This window comes from Entelurus aequoreus, linkage group LG26 (genome assembly GCF_033978785.1).
Source record: "Entelurus aequoreus isolate RoL-2023_Sb linkage group LG26, RoL_Eaeq_v1.1, whole genome shotgun sequence".
Taxonomy (NCBI): domain Eukaryota; kingdom Metazoa; phylum Chordata; class Actinopteri; order Syngnathiformes; family Syngnathidae; genus Entelurus; species Entelurus aequoreus.
Window position 1 is genome coordinate 38,971,495 of NC_084756.1, and position 19,869 is coordinate 38,991,363.

Genomic DNA, 19,869 nt, shown 5'->3' on the forward strand with positions numbered 1-19,869 from the left:
TTTTTCTTCTTTATTATGCATTTTCGTCCGGTGCGACTTATACTCCGGAGCGACTTATATATGTGTTTTTTTCCTTCTTTATTATGCATTTTCGGCCGGTGCGACTTATACTCCAGTGCAACTTATATATGTTTTTTTTTTTCTTCTTTATTATGCATTTTCGGCCAGTGCGACTTATACTCTGGAGCGACTTATATATGGTTTTTTTCTTCTTTATTATGCATTTTCGGCCAGTGCGACTTATACTCTGGAGCGACTTATATATGTTTTTTTTCTTCTTTATTATGCATTTTCGGCCAGTGCGACTTATACTCTTGAGCGACTTATATATGTTTTTTTCCTTTTTTATTATGCATTTTCGGCCGGTGCGACTTATACTCCAGTGCGACTTATATGTGTTTTTTTCCTTCTTTATTATGCATTTTCGGCTGGTGCGACTTATACTCCAGTGCAACTTATATATGTTTTTTTTTCTTCTTTATTATGCATTTTCGGCCGGTGCGACTTATACTCCGGAGCGACTTATATATGTGTTTTTTTTCCTTCTTTATTATGCATTTTCGGCCGGTGCGACTTATACTCCAGTGCGACTTATATATGTTTTTTTTTTTCTTCTTTATTATGCATTTTCGGCCGGTGCGACTTATACTCCGGAGCGACTTATATATGTGTTTTTTTTCTTCTTTATTATGCATTGTGGGCCGGTGCGACTTATACTCCAGTGTGACTTATATATGTTTTTTTTTTTCTTCTTTATTATGCATTTTCGGCCGGTGCGACTTATACTCCGGAGCGACTTATATATGTGTTTTTTTTCTTCTTTATTATGCATTGTGGGCCGGTGCGACTTATACTCCAGTGTGACTTATATGTTTTTTTTTTTCTTCTTTATTATGCATTTTCGGCCGGTGCGACTTATACTCCGGAGCGACTTATATATGTGTTTTTTCTCTTCTTTATTATGCATTTTCGGCCGGTGCGACTTATACTCTGAAAAATACAGTACATTGTTTAATGCATCCAGCGGAGCATCACAACAAAATGAGGCATAATAATGTGTTCATTCCTTCACTGTATAGTTTGGTATCGGTTGATATCGGAATGGGTAAATAAGTGTTGGACAATATCGTCAAAAAAGCCATTATCGGACATGTCTAATAAGGATGTTAGTGGATGGTCTTACATTACACGGGACCAGACGGTCTTACATTACACGGGACCAGATGGTCTTACATTACACGGGACCAGACGGTCTTACATTACACGGGACCAGACGGTCTTACATTACACGGGACCAGATGGTCTTACATTACACGGGACCAGACGGTCTTACATTACACGGGACCAGATGGTCTTACATTACACTGGACCAGATGGTCTTACATTACACGGGACCAGACGGTCTTACATTACACGGGACCAGATGGTCTTACATTACACTGGACCAGATGGTCTTACATTACACGGGACCAGACGGTCTTACATTACACGGGACCAGACGGTCTTACATTACACGGGACCAGATGGTCTTACATTACACGGGACCAGATGGTCTTACATTACACGGGACCAGACGGTCTTACATTACACGGGACCAGATGGTCTTACATTACACGGGACCAGACGGTCTTACATTACACGGGACCAGATGGTCTTACATTACACGGGACCAGACGGTCTTACATTACACGGGACCAGATGGTCTTACATTACACGGGACCAGACGGTCTTACATTACACGGGACCAGACGGTCTTACATTACACGGGACCAGACGGTCTTACATTACACGGGACCAGACGGTCTTACATTACACGGGACCAGATGGTCTTACATTACACGGGACCAGATGGTCTTACATTACACGGGACCAGACGGTCTTACATTACACGGGACCAGATGGTCTTACATTACACGGGACCAGACGGTCTTACATTACACGGGACCAGACGGTCTTACATTACACGGGACTAGATGGTCTTACATTACACGGGACCAGATGGTCTTACATTACACGGGACCAGACGGTCTTACATTACACGGGACCAGATGGTCTTACATTACACGGGACCAGACGGTCTTACATTACACGGGACCAGATGGTCTTACATTACACGGGACCAGATGGTCTTACATTACACGGGACCAGACGGTCTTACATTACACGGGACCAGATGGTCTTACATTACACGGGACCAGACGGTCTTACATTACACGGGACCAGATGGTCTTACATTACACGGGACCAGACGGTCTTACATTACACGGGACCAGACGGTCTTACATTACACGGGACCAGACGGTCTTACATTACACGGGACCAGACGGTCTTACATTACACGGGACCAGATGGTCTTACATTACACGGGACCAGATGGTCTTACATTACACGGGACCAGACGGTCTTACATTACACGGGACCAGATGGTCTTACATTACACGGGACCAGACGGTCTTACATTACACGGGACCAGATGGTCTTACATTACACGGGACCAGACGGTCTTACATTACACGGGACCAGACGGTCTTACATTACACGGGACCAGACGGTCTTACATTACACGGGACCAGATGGTCTTACATTACACGGGACCAGACGGTCTTACATTACACGGGACCAGACGGTCTTACATTACACGGGACCAGACGGTCTTACATTACACGGGACCAGACGGTCTTACATTACACGGGACCAGACGGTCTTACATTACACGGGACCAGATGGTCTTACATTACACGGGACCAGACGGTCTTACATTACACGGGACCAGATGGTCTTACATTACACGGGACCAGACGGTCTTACATTACACGGGACCAGACGGTCTTACATTACACGGGACCAGACGGTCTTACATTACACGGGACCAGATGGTCTTACATTACACGGGACCAGATGGTCTTACATTACACGGGACCAGAAGGTCTTACATTACACGGGACCAGACGAGAAGAAATCATGTGGAAATGCGGCCAAATTGCAGGAAATGTAGTCTTGATTTAAAAAAAAAAGTGCCGGGGTGTGCGTGGCGGCACTTTCTGCTTTTACCTCCGCTTGGTAATGCGCAATCACAGCGTGCAGGTCGCCGGGGTGTGGGCTTGTTCAGGCGACCCGGTGTTATTTGGGGGGGGGGGCGTGTTGCGCATCCATCTTCCCCTGCTGATGGAGCGATTACACAGCGGCGCCGCTACAGCCACAGAAAGTGGGCCGGCGGCGCCGCGTGTCGGCCCGCTGACGGATTTATGACGGCCGAGAGCCGAGATGAGGGCAGATTTGTGTAGCCAAGCACGGGTGTTGTTGTGAAGAAAGAGGAAGACAATATAAAAAGGGATTTATCTGGCCACGGCGGACTGCTGCCCAAGGTCACGCTCCAATGACAAAAGTATTGGGTCGGGTTATTGTTGATTTCCCCAAAAACGTAAAGTTGAGTGATGTCTGCAACGTGTGGTGAAACCCCGCGAGAGTCTGCCAGCATCGGCACGCAGATCTTGTCGAGTCGTGGTCTCCTGCTGCGGGACTCTCGGTCTTTAATGGATCCGCCACACAGCTGGAGCCCGGCTGAGAGAATTGGATTTGGGAATTTGAATCTGCGGCTGAGATGACAGCGCTAATGTGACCGTGACTTGCGGCCGTTTAACGCTGCACTCGTATTAGCATCGCGAGGATGCGCGCCTCGTGGCGCCAGCGCAGGTAGCACACCCGGGCCACGAGGCGGTGACACTAGGGGTGTGGTGCACCCGGAAGGGAGAGACCGTGGAAGCGTTATATTTTAGTATTTGACACATATTTACTGTTTGAATGGTGACGTTAGCATGCTTTTTTTTAAGCTATATTTTCAGGTATACATTTACTTTTAACACAATAATCTCGAGATCAACTTCAGATCTATCCGTCAATTATAAGTTGTATTTTTGTTTATGTTTTTTGTTTGTTCGTTTTAAGACCTTCTTTTAAAAAAAAAAACAGCTCAATTTTTTTATACGGCAAACACAAAATATGCAACATTTTCCCCCAAAAAATATCTTGTAGTGGATTGTCCGAAGCTTAAACAGGCAACAAAAGTAGTTTAGTACAACAAATGTATTTACCCATTATCAGAAGTGCAGGTTGAATTAAGTTGGCCGTGCAGACAGACCACATGTCACACCGGAGCAAACAAGACACACACAAGCCAAAATCACTGTCGAGTTCCGGTCTTCTGCCATTTTTTATATGTCTTTTGTGCGTCATTGTTTGTTATCTAAATGCGTCAATGTCTTGTTGTTTTCCCTATCTGTTCCTTGTGCGTCATTGTTTGTTATCTAAATGTGTCAATGTCTTGTTGTTTTCCCTATCTGTTCCATAACAACTCGAATCCTTTAGACAGTCAACACATTCTGTAGACAGGTTGGCACGACTTAATATTCACTTTTGTCCCACCACTGGTCCATTCAATGGCACAAAATACAAGAGAATTGTAAATGAGCGGACATTCTTAAAAGACAAGAAATATAGGTCAAAAGGTCAGAAATTCTACTACATACCCTCCTTCCAGGGTCTTAAGACCCTGGACCAAAACAATTTCTGATGTAGACCACTAGTTAAATCTCTACCACAGATAGAGGCAAAAACCTCAATGTTTTTATACGAGGCAAAAATTCCGTCTATGACCCTCCTTCAGAGCGATCGCAGTTACCAGCCTGCAGTAAAACCATCTCACAGAACACAATTAGTGGCCTACCCTTTGATTTAGTAAAGGAATAACAAATACTTTGATCATGAACATCATTGAACATAAATAGATGAATGTATATAGACTTATGACTGTAAGACATTTGCAAAAATATTTTTCCCGGCATTTGCAATGAATGTAGTTACCAATATTGTTAATTACCAATTAATTTTGAACACACAACTGAATTTCGTATGAGTCCATGTTCGATTAGAGCTCGTATAGATGGCTCGGTGGTGCCTCAGGCTGGTGGCCTGCCGACACCTCGTTGGGCTTTTGGCTGCCTTGGTGAATGTGACATAATTGGAGCTTTGAATACGTCAATAATTCATAATAACATTGATTTTCATTCATTATTTTTTTTTAAAGAAAGAAACAGCCTGCATGGCAGCTTTGTGTTATTAGAGTCAACATTGCAACATTTTATTGTTACATTTCACCTGTTTGCTCTTTCATACCACTTTTTATGTTTTTTATTTTTTTAATCGTATTTTAAAATGGGCCGTTAAAAAATGACCTGCGGGCCGCACTTTGGACACCCCTGATCTACATCAACTATATGCTTTGTCTGAGTGGCTGGACAGGAAGATTAAAAAAAATAAAAAATAAATAAAATAAGTATATATATATATTTTTTTAAAGTCGGTCAGGAATTGTTACAAATAAGCGATTTTATTTTATTTCTGACACCCCTAATAGTTTTTTTTCTGTTGGCGGGGTCTGTAAATAATCTATATCTCCCAGAGTCCTCTGCGCAGGACAAGGTGGGTGAGGTGGAACGCCGGAAGCAGGAAGTGAAGTGTGTTCGTAGCAGATAAGGGAAATTGTTCGGGTTTTTTTGGGGACGTTTCCTGCAAAAAAAAAATCGATCCAGAGCTGTTTGAGTTGCTAACAAACACACAAACAAACCCTGGCCAAAAACATGACCTTTTTGGCCGAGGTAAGAAAGTCTGCATTCTGCAAAGCCCCAAACTGATGGAGAAATGGAGGGGACATATTGCATATTGCTTATACCGGGACAGATCCTCTCGTAAGCCCGGTAGTCAGGTTTAAGAATCGCTTTATTTTCGCACACGCCCACGACAGCACACTGTTCTGTGACTTTTCAGTCTTTGTTTACAGTCTTTCTATTGGCCTTGTCTCTCCCTCTCGCTCCAACTCCAGCCCCGTGTCTCGGACCGGCTGCTGCTAATAAGGGCGACAGGTGATTGCCCCAGCTGGGCAATCCACTCACCTGTCGCTGGCTTCGAGGCCGGTCCTTACACACATATATTCCGGACTATGGAGCATACCAGCATACAAGCCACACCCACTAAATACGTTTAAAAAAATATATAGTTTTCCATATATTAGTTACGTTGTAAAATTAGTTATTTACACAATATTTTGTAAATGTTTATTTAATTGTTTCCAAACTGTAACACGGCAGTAAAACGGCTGATCAAACAAAACAGAAGTCATCGCCATGGACCCGCTAGCTGCGCAAGTTAGCTCTCCAATCAGCTCACTAGACTCAATAACTCCACGGTGACGTTTTGGTGAATTTACTTTAGGAATTTGTGAAACTGAAACAATACAAAAAGAATGCCACGTAAGTTAATAACACTAACACAGACACTCGTAAACGTAAACTTGATTACATCACGTTAGCGTGTACAAATATGCACGAACACACCCCCACAGACATCACCAACGAGACGGTTTAGTAAGTAAGAATTGTTTGAGTTATATCGTAAAACTTACAAACGTTGCTTGGAGGCGATGGATGACGAATCCATGCGAGTAGAAACGCTACGGACGGCTAAAAGACGGAACGGCATTTTGGCTTCCGGTTGAAAGCTCTAAACGGTTCATCCGGAGTGAGCCAATTCATCCCAAAGATGGCGCCGTAGCACAAAAAAAACACCACATCTTTTCAGTGTCTTTTTTTAAACTGTTTAAATTAGCCTGCAGGGTTCAAAGCGTAGGGAAAAAAATAGCAGCTTATAGTCCGGAATTGATGGTATATTGTGGATATATTTTTTATTTATTTTTTTGAATGGTTCTAAAGGTACCTTTTTAATCCGCTGTTTCATCTCTCTTCTGTTGGTGGTGTTTTTTTTTTTAGCCTTGTGATTGGCGCAGCAGCGATAGGGGCGGGGCCTCCAGGTGAATAAACCCGCCTCGCTTGAAGACCTGAGGTTTAGATATTCTATTTGCTACGACCCGGCGCGTGGTGACGCGTACCCAGGCGGGCGAGGCAGCGCCCCGTTAACAACATGAATATTAATATTCTGCAAAATGCCATCTGAGGCATATAAAAAGTAATCCCCCCCCCCCCCCGCAGGAAGATGTTGGCAGCTCATTTAGTGCGGCCACGCTTTGAACGCCAGTATTTTCTGGACGGTTGACTCCCACTGCAGCGTGGAGCCCCGGGCGGTGGGGCGACAGCGGGGCGACAGCGGGGCGTGAGTACCCCAACCGGGCAATTGCCACTTAATAAACAGTGGACGTTTTCTATCAGCGCTTGTTAGGGCGTGTAAAAAAGATACGGGTGTGTGCGTAACTGCGGGTTAGGGGGCGGTTGGAAAATAACCTGCCTGAATTATTATTATTATCTTTATAATTATTATCTGAACAAGCTAAAGAGAAATGCTCATTGAACGATATCATGTTTATTATTGTTTTATTCCTCAAATTAGATTGCACGTGTGTAGGAGTTGTACGGTATACCGGTACCGGTGTGGTATCGGCGGTACTGATGAATCAAGAACGGTACTATACTCTGTTTGAAAAGTACCGATTTGCAATTTTTATTTATTTATTCGGCGTGACATTGCTGCTTTTCTGAGCAGAGGAGCATGTTGGGCAGCGCACACACACAGAGTACTTACAAGCAGACACGGTGTGGAGACAGAAAAGGGAGAACGGACGCATTTTGGTGTGAAAAGTCAAGATAAAGGTGAAGTTATAACACTGAAACACCCTCAGGAAGAGCTGCTTTAAGACATGGCTAACATCCATCCACAGTGTTTTACCTACTTCTAAATCACTAATCCTTGTCTCCATGGCGACAAATAAAGTACATTTTTACAAGTAGCAATATCACTGGAGGACGAGGAATAGCTAAACATGCTTCACTACACACCGTAGGAGGATACAATAGCTCACCGCCGTCACAATGTAAACAAATGCCATGGGTGGATCTACACCTGACATCCACTGTAACGATACCAAGTACAAGAGTGTATCTAGTCGATACTACTATGATTACATCAATATTTTTTCTAGGGATGTCCGATAATGGCTTTTTGCCGATATCCGATATGCCGATATTGTCCAACTCTTTAATTACCGATACCGATATCAACCGATACCGATATCAACCGATATATACAGTCGTGGAATTAACACATTATTATGCCTAATTTGGACAACCAGGTATGGTGAAGATAAGGTACTTTTTAAAAAAATGAATCAAATAAAATAAGATAAATAAATTAAAAACATTTTCTTGAATAAAAAATAAAGTAAAACAATATAAAAACAGTTACATAGAAACTAGTAATTAATGAAAATGAGTAAAATGAAGTGTTAAAGGTTAGTACTATTAGTGGAGCAGCAGCACGCACAATCATGTGTGCTTACGGACTGTATCCCTTGCAGACTGTATTGATATATATTGATATATAATGTAGGAAGCAGAATATTAATAACAGAAAGAAACAACCCTTTTGTGTGAATGAGTGTAAATGGGGTAGGGAGGTTTTTTGGGTTGGTGCACTAATTGTAAGTGTATCTTGTGTTTTTTATGTGGATTTAATTAAAAAAAACAAAAAAAAACAACAAAAAAAACGATAGAGATAATAAAAAAAACGATACCGATAATTTCCGATATTACATTTTAACGCATTTATCGGACGATAATATCGGCAGACCGATATTATCGGACATCTCTAATTTTTTCCTTTTATTTAAAATTCATATTATGTTTATAAAGTCAGTAAATACGTCCCTGGACAAATGAGGACTTTGAATAAGACCAATGTATGATCCTGTAACTACTTGGTATCACATCCATACCTAAATGTGTGGTATCATCCAAAACTAACGTCAAGTATCAAAGAAGAGAAGAATAAGTGATTATTACATTTGAACAGAAGTGTAGATAGAACATGTTAAAAGAGAAAATAAGCAGATATTAACAGTAAATGAACAAGTAGATTAATTATCCATTTTTACAGTTTGTCCCTCATAATGTGTACAAAATAATAGGTGTATAAAGGACACAATATGTTACTGCATACGACTAATTAGGAGTCTTTGTTTGTTTACTTACTACTAAAAGACAAGTTGTCTAGTATGTTCACTATTTTATTTAAGGACTACCGTAATTTCCGGACTATAAGCCGCACCTGACTATAAGCCGCACCAGCTAAATTTAGGGGAAAATACAGATTGCTCCATATATAAGCCGCACCCGACTATAAGCCGCAGGGTTTTGATGTGTAATTACTAGGGATGTCCGATAATGGCTTTTTGCCGATATTGTCCAACTCTTTAATTACCGATACTGATATCAACCGATACCGATATCAACCGATATATGCAGTCGTGGAATTAACACATTATCATGCCTAATTTGGACAACCAGGTACGGTGAAGATAAGGTACTTTTTAAAAAAATAAATAAAATAAGATAACTAAATTAAAAACATTTTCTTGAATAAAAAAGAAAGTACAAAAACGCATTCATCGGCCGATAATATCGGCAGACCGATATTATCGGACATCTCTAATTTTTTCCTTTTATTTAAAATTCATATTATGTTTATAAAGTCAGTAAATACGTCCCTGGACACATGAGGACTTTGAATATGACCAATGTATGATCCTGTAACTACTTGGTATCACATCCATGCCTAAATGTGTGGTATCATCCAAAACTAACGTCAAGTATCAAAGAAGAGAAGAATAAGTGATTATTACATTTGAACAGAAGTGTAGATAGAACATGTTAAAACAGAAAATAAGCAGATATTAACAGTAAATGAACAAGTAGATTAATAATCAATTTTTACAGTTTGTCCTTTATAATGTGTAGAAAATAATAGGTGTATAAATGACACAATATGTTACTGCATACGTCAGCAGACTAATTAGGAGTCTTTGTTTGTTTACTTACTACTAAAAGACAAGTTCACTATTTTATTTAAGGACTAAATGACAATAATAAACATATGTTTCATGTACACTAACATTTGTTGTTCAAATAAATGATAAATGGGTTGTACTTGTATAGCGCTTTTCTACCTTCAAGGTACTCAAAGCGCTTTGACAGTATTTCCACATTTACCCATTCACACACACATTCACACACTGATGGCGGGAGCTGCCATGCAAGGCGCTACCAGCAGCCATCAGAGGCAAAGGGTGAAGTGTCTTGCCCAAGGACACAACGGACGTGACTAGGAAGGTAGAAGGTGGGAATTGAACCCCAGTAACCAGCAACACTCCGATTGCTGGCACAGCCACTCTACCAACTTCGCCACGCCGTCCCTATAATAAATAAATAAAGCCAATAATGACATTTTTTTGTGGTGCCCTTTATTTAGAAAAGTATCGAAAAGTACCGGTACCAAAATATTGGTATGGGGACAACCCTACACGTGTGTACCTAATGTTATGGCTAATGAGCTACGTTAGTGCTGCAGCGATTATTGATTCATTCCATTAGCAAATGCTTTGCTTTATATTCTGTTGCTTTTTTCTGCATCCTAGCCTATGTGACTCGTGCATCAGCTGGCTGCCGTGTACGGTGAAAAGAAGGTGAATAGTGGGATTGAAATACTATCAAATGGGATGTAAGAGCAGATTACAGGGGAGACCATCTCCGCGCACCCGAGAGTAGCCCGTAAGACATCTGTAATTGCCACTATGGAATGGTTGCTACTAAAGTATGACGGCCCAAATCATGTACAGAGCTCGTCAAATGGTCGTATTACATGTGGGGGCTGGAGAGAGCCTGGAGATGAAGCCGCTGACTGCTTCCATTTCTCCCGCCTCGCGGAAACGAGACTAATCATAGACATTTATCTCACGGAGAAGCAATGAACGCTCCTGTACAAACCACCTGGATCCAGCATATGGGCTCTCGGGGTGTAACGGGCAGGGCAGGGCAGGGCAGGGCCGCCGGGTCGTGGCTAACCGGCAGCTCCCGTCACATCCACAAATCTGCCTTTAATTAGCTTCCGTGCTCAGGCCCTCCCCTCGGAGCCTCCTCAATGCCAGCTTGCCAACCCCCCTTCTACCCACCTGCAATTTCTTTTGGCCAAACACGCTTCTACAAATAAGGCGCTCTGATGCGACCCACTCTCTTATTAGCACCGGGACCGGTGCGGCCGGGGCCGACGAGCCTCAACGCCGGCAGTCGATACAATTTGCTGATTCTCCGCCGCAAACGACCTTGCGGGCTTTTTTGTCATGCTTGCCGAGGCGCTAAAGAAGTCCAGTAAATGTTTCGCCATTGATCGGTGTTCCCCCGCATAATAATAATAACAGAATCCATCCTCACCTTTCCATGCCGTTGTTCCGTGTTCAATTACTCGTCCCCTCTTTATCGGAACCACCTCACTTCCTTCGGGCCTTTGAATGCCTCACGAGGCTACGGATTGATTGAAAAGACCACCACAATTATTGGTGGACTTGCTCCAGAGACAAATAACAGAAAGTGATCCAAGGTATGGAAAATTGGCCTAGCATGTTTGTCATTCTCACATTGACCGTAAAAAATTCCCGCCCTAGCATCCACCGGCCTCTCTCAAAATGTCCTCTCACAAGACTTGATGGAGGACTAGCGGCGCGGGAGAGGTTGAAAAAGTTTTACAGAGGAAGGAGTAAGGTCGAAGCGTGCTTAACGAGGGTGACAGACATCGGGGGTGTGGGGAGGTGGGTGTAAGGAAGCGTCGCGGATTGAGAGCGGCGGCCGTTGACCTTTTTTGTTTACAAACACACCCAAGCGGAGAGGAAAAGGGGGCGGGGCCTGTTGGCGGGAGACTGTAAATCACCCGTGATTGATGCTCCCTGCCGCAGAGGACGACAGCTAAAGGCGCGCCGCACTCGGGGTGGCCATCGCTCGCCACCTGCAAAACACAATTAGCCTCTTGCCTGCCACACGGAACACACCGGAATCAGGATAATCAGGCCTCAGCAGAGAGATTGCGATACCCGGAAAAAGAGCTGCCGCATGGGGAAAGGGGGGTGTGTACCGAGTGGGAAGTCGGTCACAAGCTACGGCCCTTGCATGCACTACATCACAAACAACATAGGTCAGCAAAATAGTTAGAGATTCTTCTATACCAGGGGTCGGCAACCCGCGGCTCCGGAGCCGCATGCGGCTCTTTGACCACTCTGATGCAGCTCAGCTGCATACTTGCCGACCCCCCCGATTTTCCCAGGAGACTTATGGATCTCAGTGTCTCTCCTAGATAACTCCCAGGGCAAATATAATCCTATTTTTACTCTAATTACTAAATTATGGGCGTGCCCTAATTGCACTGCAGTAGTTGTCATCTATAGCATTTACAAACAGCGTGCCAGCCCGGCCACGTGTTGTATGTAGCTTTTACTTGCACACGTAGGAGACAGCAAGGCATACTTAGTCATCAGCCACACAGCTTACACTGACGGTAGCCGTATAAAAACAACTTTAACACTGTTACGTTACAAATATGCGCCACACTGTGAACCCACACCAAACAAGATTGAAAAACACATTTCTGGAGAACATCCCACCGTAACACAACATAAACACAACACAACCAATACCCAGAATCCCATGCAGCCCTAACTCTTCCGGTCTATATTATACACCCCCGCTACCACCAAACCCCCCACACACATCAAACCCCCCCGCCCTCCGTGCGTCGGTTGAGCGGAAGAGTTAGTGCTGCATGGGATTCTGGGTATTTGTTGTGTTGTGTTTATGTTGTGTTACAGTGCAGATGTTCTCCAGAAATGTGTTTGTCATTCTTTTTTGGTGTGGGTTCAAAGTGTGGCGCATATTTGTAACGTAACAGTGTTAAAGTTGTTTTATACGGCTATACCGTCAGTGTAAGCTGTGTGGCTGCTGAGCTTGTACGCCTTGCTGTCACTTACGTGAGCAAGCTGAAGCTGCATTCTACATGTGGTCGAGCAGGTACACTGTATGGGCAGGCAGTAGAGGGCGCCAAAAGCAGTGCCATCACGCCCTGATATTCGGGAGTCTCCCGGAAATAGTGAGAGGGTTGGCAAGTACGACGCTATCCAGCGCCATTCATTCAAAACTCGCGGGCTGCACTAACATCAAATTTCCACATTAAAGTGCGTGTGTCCTAGACCCCTGGTTAACATAGCACAAAGCAATTTAAGCTTTGTATGCGGTGTTTTTCATTTTAAATTTAAACATTTTTTTTGTGGCTCCCATTATTTTCTTTAATTTGTGAAACTTGCCAAAATGGCTCTTTGAGTGGTAAAGGTTGCCGACCCCTGTGCTATACACTACATGCATTGGAGACCAGGGGCCGTATTTATCAAGCGTCTTAGAGTGCCATTTTACACTTAAGTCCTGACAATTTGCGAAATGTAGTCCTACTCTCAAATTTAAGAATAAAAGCTATTTATCAACTTTCTTAAAGGCCAACTGAAAGCCACTACTAGCGACCATGCAGTTTTTTTGATTGATTGATTGAGACTTTTATTAGTAGGTTGCACAGTGAAGTACATATTCCGTACAATTGACCACTAAATGGTAACACCCCAATAAGTTTTTCAACTTGTTTAAGTCGGGGTACACTTAAATTGATTCATGATACAGATATATACTATCAGATATACTATCATCATAATACAGTCATCACACAAGATAATCACATTGAATTATTTACATTATTTACAATCAGGGGTGTGGGGGTGGGGGGGGATATGGACAGCAAGTAGTGGACATAGAGAGAGAGAGAGAGAGAGAGAGAGAGAGAGAGAGAGAGAGAGAGAGAGAGAGAGAGAGAGAGAGAGAGAGAGAGAGAGAGAGAGAGAGAGAGAGAGAGATCAGAAGGCATAATAAAAAGTATCTGCATTTGATTGTTTACATTTGATTGTTAGCAATCCGGGGAGGGAGTTAGTTTAGGGTTGTAGCTGCCTGGAGGTGAACTTTTATTGCGGTTTTGAAGGAGGATAGAGATGCCCTTTCTTTTATACCTGTTGGGAGTGCATTCCACATTGATGTGGCATAGAAAGAGAATGAGTTAAGACCTTTGTTAGTTCGGAATCTGGGTTTAACGTGGCTAGTGGAGCTCCCCCTGGTGTTGTGGTTATGGCGGTCATTTACGTTAAGGAAGTAGTTTGACATGTACTTCGCTATCAGGGAGGTGTAGTGGATTTTATAGACTAGGCTCAGTGCAAGTTGTTTAACTCTGTCCTCCACCTTGAGCCAGCCCACTTTAGAGAAGTGGGTAGGAGTGAGGTGTGATCTGGGGTGGAGGTCTAGAAGTAACCTGACTAGCTTGTTCTGAGATGTTTGGAGTTTAGATTTGAGGGTTTTGGAGGTGCTGGGCTACCAGGAGGTGCATGCGTAATGGAAAAAGGGTTGAACGAGAGTTCCCGCCAGAATCCTCAAGGTGCTTTTGTTGACCAGAGAGGAGATTCTGTAGAGAAATCTCACTCGTTGGTTAACCTTTTTGATGACCTTGGTTGCCATTTTATCACAGGAAAGGTTAGCCTCTAGAATGGAACCTAGGTAGGTGACCTCATCTTTCCTGGTGATAACAATGTCACCCACTTTTATGGTGAAGTCATTGACTTTCTTAATGTGGGACCCAAACAGGATGGATTCAGTTTTACCCAAGTGGATGGATAGCTTGTTGTCAGCGAGCCAGGTGCAAGTTCTACACAGCTCAGCACTGAGGATTTTCTCCACCTGTGACTTGTCCTTGTCTGATACCAGCAGGGCAGAGTCATCCGCAAACAAGAACAATTCACAGTCGCATGCCGATGACATGTGGGTTATGTTTATTAGGAACAGTAAAGGTCCCAATATACTGCCTTGGGGGACTCCACAGCTCACCGAGAGGGGGGAGGGGGGCACGGTGCCGTTCACCTCTACCACCTGCTCCCATGATGGCTGTTGGGACAAACGACTTCCAAATGTGCGTGAAACTGTGGCTGTTTCACAATCCGTGGTAATGCGAGGCGACTTTCCTTGTCCAAGTATCGATGTCAGCCCGGTGGGCCTCGCCCTCAGATAGAGGGCCAGAAAGTCATCAGTCACTCGGAGAGTAACAAAGTCCTTAACGGCGGCAGAGTCTTGACACCAAACAGAATAGAATTTGGAAAAGTGTCAACGCCGCTGCCAGATCGTGTGTCACTTAGAGAAAACGCAGTGAGACAGCGCGGCGAGAATAAAAAGAAAAGCCGTTGAAGTGATGTATGAGAAATCAATATTGATTTTGTCTCTTGTAGCTTGAAGCTGCCATCCACAATCCTGTTCAGTGTGCAATGTTGGGCTTCTCTGCGGCCAGCACCTCCTTACCTCAAGGCTTTCTCTGGGTGAGTCACACACACACACACACACACACACACACACACACACACACACACACACACACACACACACACACACACACACACACACACACACACACACACACACACACACACACACACACACACACACACACATTATTGTATTTCTTACCTTCTTGAGACCTGAGAAAAATGCCTCCCTCTTTAGGACCAGCCTTTCTAGATACATAAATATTTGTATTTACAATATTAATAATATATACATACTATGCAAATATAAAAAAGGCTAGTTGTGAAAAATGAGTTGGAATTTCGCAAGAAAAAGGTCACAATTTCACAAGAACAACTGAGAATTTCAGCAGTATTATAATAAAAGTCGTCATTTTACTCAACGCAAGTCAAAATTTTACAAGAAAAACTGAACATTTGTGCGATATTATGATAAAAGTTGGAATTTTACTCAATAACAGTCGCAATTTTACAAGAAAAGCTTAACATTTTGGCAATTGTATGAAAAGGGTCGTAATTGTATTCGACAAAAGTCACAATTTTAGAAGCAAACTTTAAAATGTTGGCAATATTATAATAATAATCAGAATTTTACTGAGCAAAACTATGACAAAAGTCATCATTTTACTCCAAAAATGTCTCTGTTTTACAAGCACCACAAAAAAAATGGGCAATATTGTGATAAGTCAGAATTTTATATGACAAATATCACTATTTTGCATTAAAAAGTAATAATTTTACATAAAAAAGTAATAGTTTTACAAGAAAATATCGCAATATCACAGAAACAGAAAGATTATGTGAAATTGTTGCCAATTTTATATGAAAAAAGTCGACACATTGTGAGAAAAAGACTGTTGTTTTTTTTGTTGTTGTTTTTTTATAATTGTTTTTTAATCTTCATTATTTACTTGAAGTTATTACAGTATGTCTCTATATACATATTTGTTTATTTTTTTAAATACATTTTGGCCAAAGGGGGCGCATTTCAATTTCGTACACACACTTGTTATTACATACGTTGGCCAGAGGGGGAGCACTTCAAATGTTTACACACACTTATGTCATATGTTGACCAGAGGGGGAGCACTTCAAATGTTTACACACACTTGTTATTTCATATGTTGACCAGAGGGTGAGCACTTCAAATGTTTACACACACTTGTTATTTCATATGTTGACCAGAGGGTGAGCACTTCAAATGTTTACACACACTTGTTATTCCATATGTTGACCAGAAGGGGAGCACTTCAAATGTTTACACACACTTGTTATTTCATATGTTGACCAGAGGGGGAGCACTTCAAATGTTTACACACACTTGTTATTTCATATGTTGACCAGAGGGTGAGCACTTCAAATGTTTACACACACTTGTTATTTCATATGTTGACCAGAGGGGGAGCACTTCAAATGTTTACACACACTTGTTATTTCATATGTTGACCAGAGGGGGAGCACTTCAATTTTTTTTTACACACTTGTTATTTCATATGTTCACCAGAGGGGGAGCACTTCAAATGTCTACACACACTTGTGATTTTATATGTTGGCCAGAGGGGGAGCACTTCAAATGTTTACACACACTTGTTATTTCATATGTTGACCAGAGGGGCAGCACTTCAAATGTTTACACACACTTGTTATTTCATATGTTGACCAGAGGGGGAGCACTTCAAATGTTTACACACACTTGTTATTTCATATGCTGACCAGAGGGGGAGCACTTCAAATTTTTTCACACACTTGTTATTTTATATGTTGACCAGAGGGGGAGCACTTCAATTCCTTACACACACTTGTTATTTCATATGTTGACCAGAGGGGGAGCACTTCAAATTTTTCGACACACTTGTTATTTCATATGTTGACCAGAGGGGGAGCACTACAAAAGTTTCCACACACTTGTTATTTCATATGCTGACCAGAGGGGGAGCACTTCAAATGTTTCCACACACTTGTGATTTCATATGTTGACCAGAGGGGGAGTACTTCAAATGTTTACACACACTTGTTATTTCATATGTTGACCAGAGGGGGAGCACTTCAAATGTTTACACACACTTGTTATTTCATATGTTGACCAGAGGGGGAGCACTTCAAATTTTTTCACACACTTATTTCATGTTAACCAGAGAGGGAGCACTTCCAATGTTTACACACACTTGTTATTTCATATGTTGACCAGAGAGGGAGCACTTCCAATGTTTACACACACTTGTTATTTCATATGTTGACCAGAGGGGGAGCACTTCAAATTTTTCCACACACTTGTTATTTCATGTTAACCAGAGGGGGAGCACTTCAAATTTTTCCACACACTTGTTATTTCATATGTTAACCAGAGGGGGAGCACTTCAATTGTTTACACACACTTGTTATTTCATATGTTGACCAGAGGGGGAGCACTTCAAATGTTTACACACACTTGTTATTTCATATGTTGACCAGAGGGGGAGCACTTCAAATGTTTACACACACTTGTTATTTCATGTTAACCAGAGGGGGAGCACTTCCAATGTTTACACACACTTGTTATTTCATGTTAACCAGAGAGGGAGCACTTCCAATGTTTACACACACTTGTTATTTCAAATGTTGACCAGAGGGGGAGCACTTCAAATTTTTTCACACACTTGTTATTTCATATGATGACCAGAGGGGGAGCACTTTTAAAAGCGACACACAGTCAATGTGAAAACTCCCTCCTTTTTGGGAGCACCCTCATTTTGATAGATGTCACCACAAATGAGACATTGTCTATTAGATGCAATGTTATTGATTTATGTCATCACTTGTTCACACCTCCTCATATGGAAGATACTTTTCTATCTTCATGTCTCAAGAAGGGTAGGAATACAAGAACACACACACACACGCGAAGAATCAATCACAAGGAATCCACCTTTTACCGTTTGGAATCATTGCAGCCTTTAGCCCCGTAACCATGGCTTTTGAACTCATCCTCTGTGTTTGCATTTTATTCACATTTGAAGAATAGCGTATCAAATGTAGCTAAAAGGTCAGAATGCGAAGGTCGAATGTTGCTGGGAAACTGCGACTGCAACATTAAACTGTTACTGTGTGGCATAAAGGTAAGTTGTAGGTGTGGGCTGGCTTTTATGAAGTGGACACCATCACACATCACAATGCAGTCTCCCGAGAAAGAAAATGCAATGATAGCAAAAAGAAGATATTTAGGAATTGTTTTGGGGGCGGTTATTATGTGGAAAAGTAACAAAATCCTCTTTGTCTTTCTCCTCGCTCGCCACGTTCTACCCTTTAGGCCACAGGTGTGAAACCTAAGGCCTACAGTAATATCAATCAATGTTTATTTATATATGCCGTTAAAACAGTCAATTTCATGGTAAAATTGTAGCAACTCAGCTGCCAAAAATATTTTTTTTGACAGCGTTCGTAAAAAAATGATGATAATTAGGGCTGTCAAACGATGAAAACATTTAATCACAATTTGTTTGTAATTACCTCAAAATTAATCGTGATTAATCGCAATAATATATATATTTTTTGTCATTCATTAACGTACTCCACATTTCAAGTTTTTACTAGCATGACTGAACAATTAGTTTGCATTAATGAAATGTTTTTTAAACACTATGCTTTTTCTTTTTTAAAAACAGCTCACCACAAAAATGACTTGAACACACTTTTAAGGAGGATTTGAAAAATACCCGCAGTGCGTCGGTGTCTTTCTAGACTGTGTAAGTTGTAGGAATACATCATTTGTATTCCTGCTGTAGGAGCACTTGCATTTAGAGAAGGAGCTACTCTTTCAGTTTTACGCATTGATAACACAAAGTGCAGAGTTTCCCATAAACTGCCAAGATACCTGTGGTGGTGGGGGCGTGGTCACCATGACATCATCGAGAAATTTGCATCATTTACTACAATGATATGGTTTTGTCTAAAAAGGCTCCAAAAATGTATACTTACTAATTAATAATAACAGTTTTGTTTTAAACGTCCATCCATCCATTTTACAATATAATTACAACACTTTATGTACATATTTATATACAGATTTGAACAATAAGTTATTCACTGAAATATATTTATTAATTGTGGTTCTTACAAAAAATATATTTTATAAAAATATAAAAGCTAAAATGTCTCTTAAAGCTCTGCCCCTTTAATTAGTGCATACTAAATAATTTAACTTTAGCCTACTACTACAAGCATATTATTTACCAGCAACATAAAGTGAAACAGAGGCAGAGGTGTCCTGCCACAGTCAGTAACAAATAAACATAAAACAGTAGTGGTGGTAGATGGACACAAAGTTTCATCAAACATCTGATCCACTGAACAAAGAGCTCCAAAAATCTTGATCCTACACTTCTCTTTAGTAAAGTAAATGTGAACAGCCTATATGGGCATCTACATCAACTATATGATTTGCCTGAGAAGCTGGACAGGACAAAAAAAAAAAAAAAAAAAAAAAAAAATTGTTGCGGCCTTAATTCTTTCGTGGCGGGCCGCCACAAATAAATGAATGTGTGGGAAACACTGAAGTGTGGATTGTAACGATCATGTTTTGATTGTCAAAGATGTTTGGTAATGTCATTTGTGATATTTCCACCTGAATAAAT

The 19,869-nt window shown here is 41.7% G+C and overlaps 1 protein-coding gene across 1 annotated transcript in view; it reads left to right on the forward strand.

The window, feature by feature from the left end:
• The window catches only part of LOC133643338 (rho guanine nucleotide exchange factor 10-like protein), a 260,630-nt gene that overhangs the window by 220,002 nt on the left and 20,759 nt on the right, over positions 1 to 19,869 (forward strand). Inside the window, exon 19 of the mRNA XM_062037825.1 lies at positions 15,188 to 15,274. Within this exon, the coding sequence (XP_061893809.1) occupies positions 15,188 to 15,274 (87 nt within the window). The remainder of the gene's footprint in view (positions 1 to 15,187; positions 15,275 to 19,869) is intronic.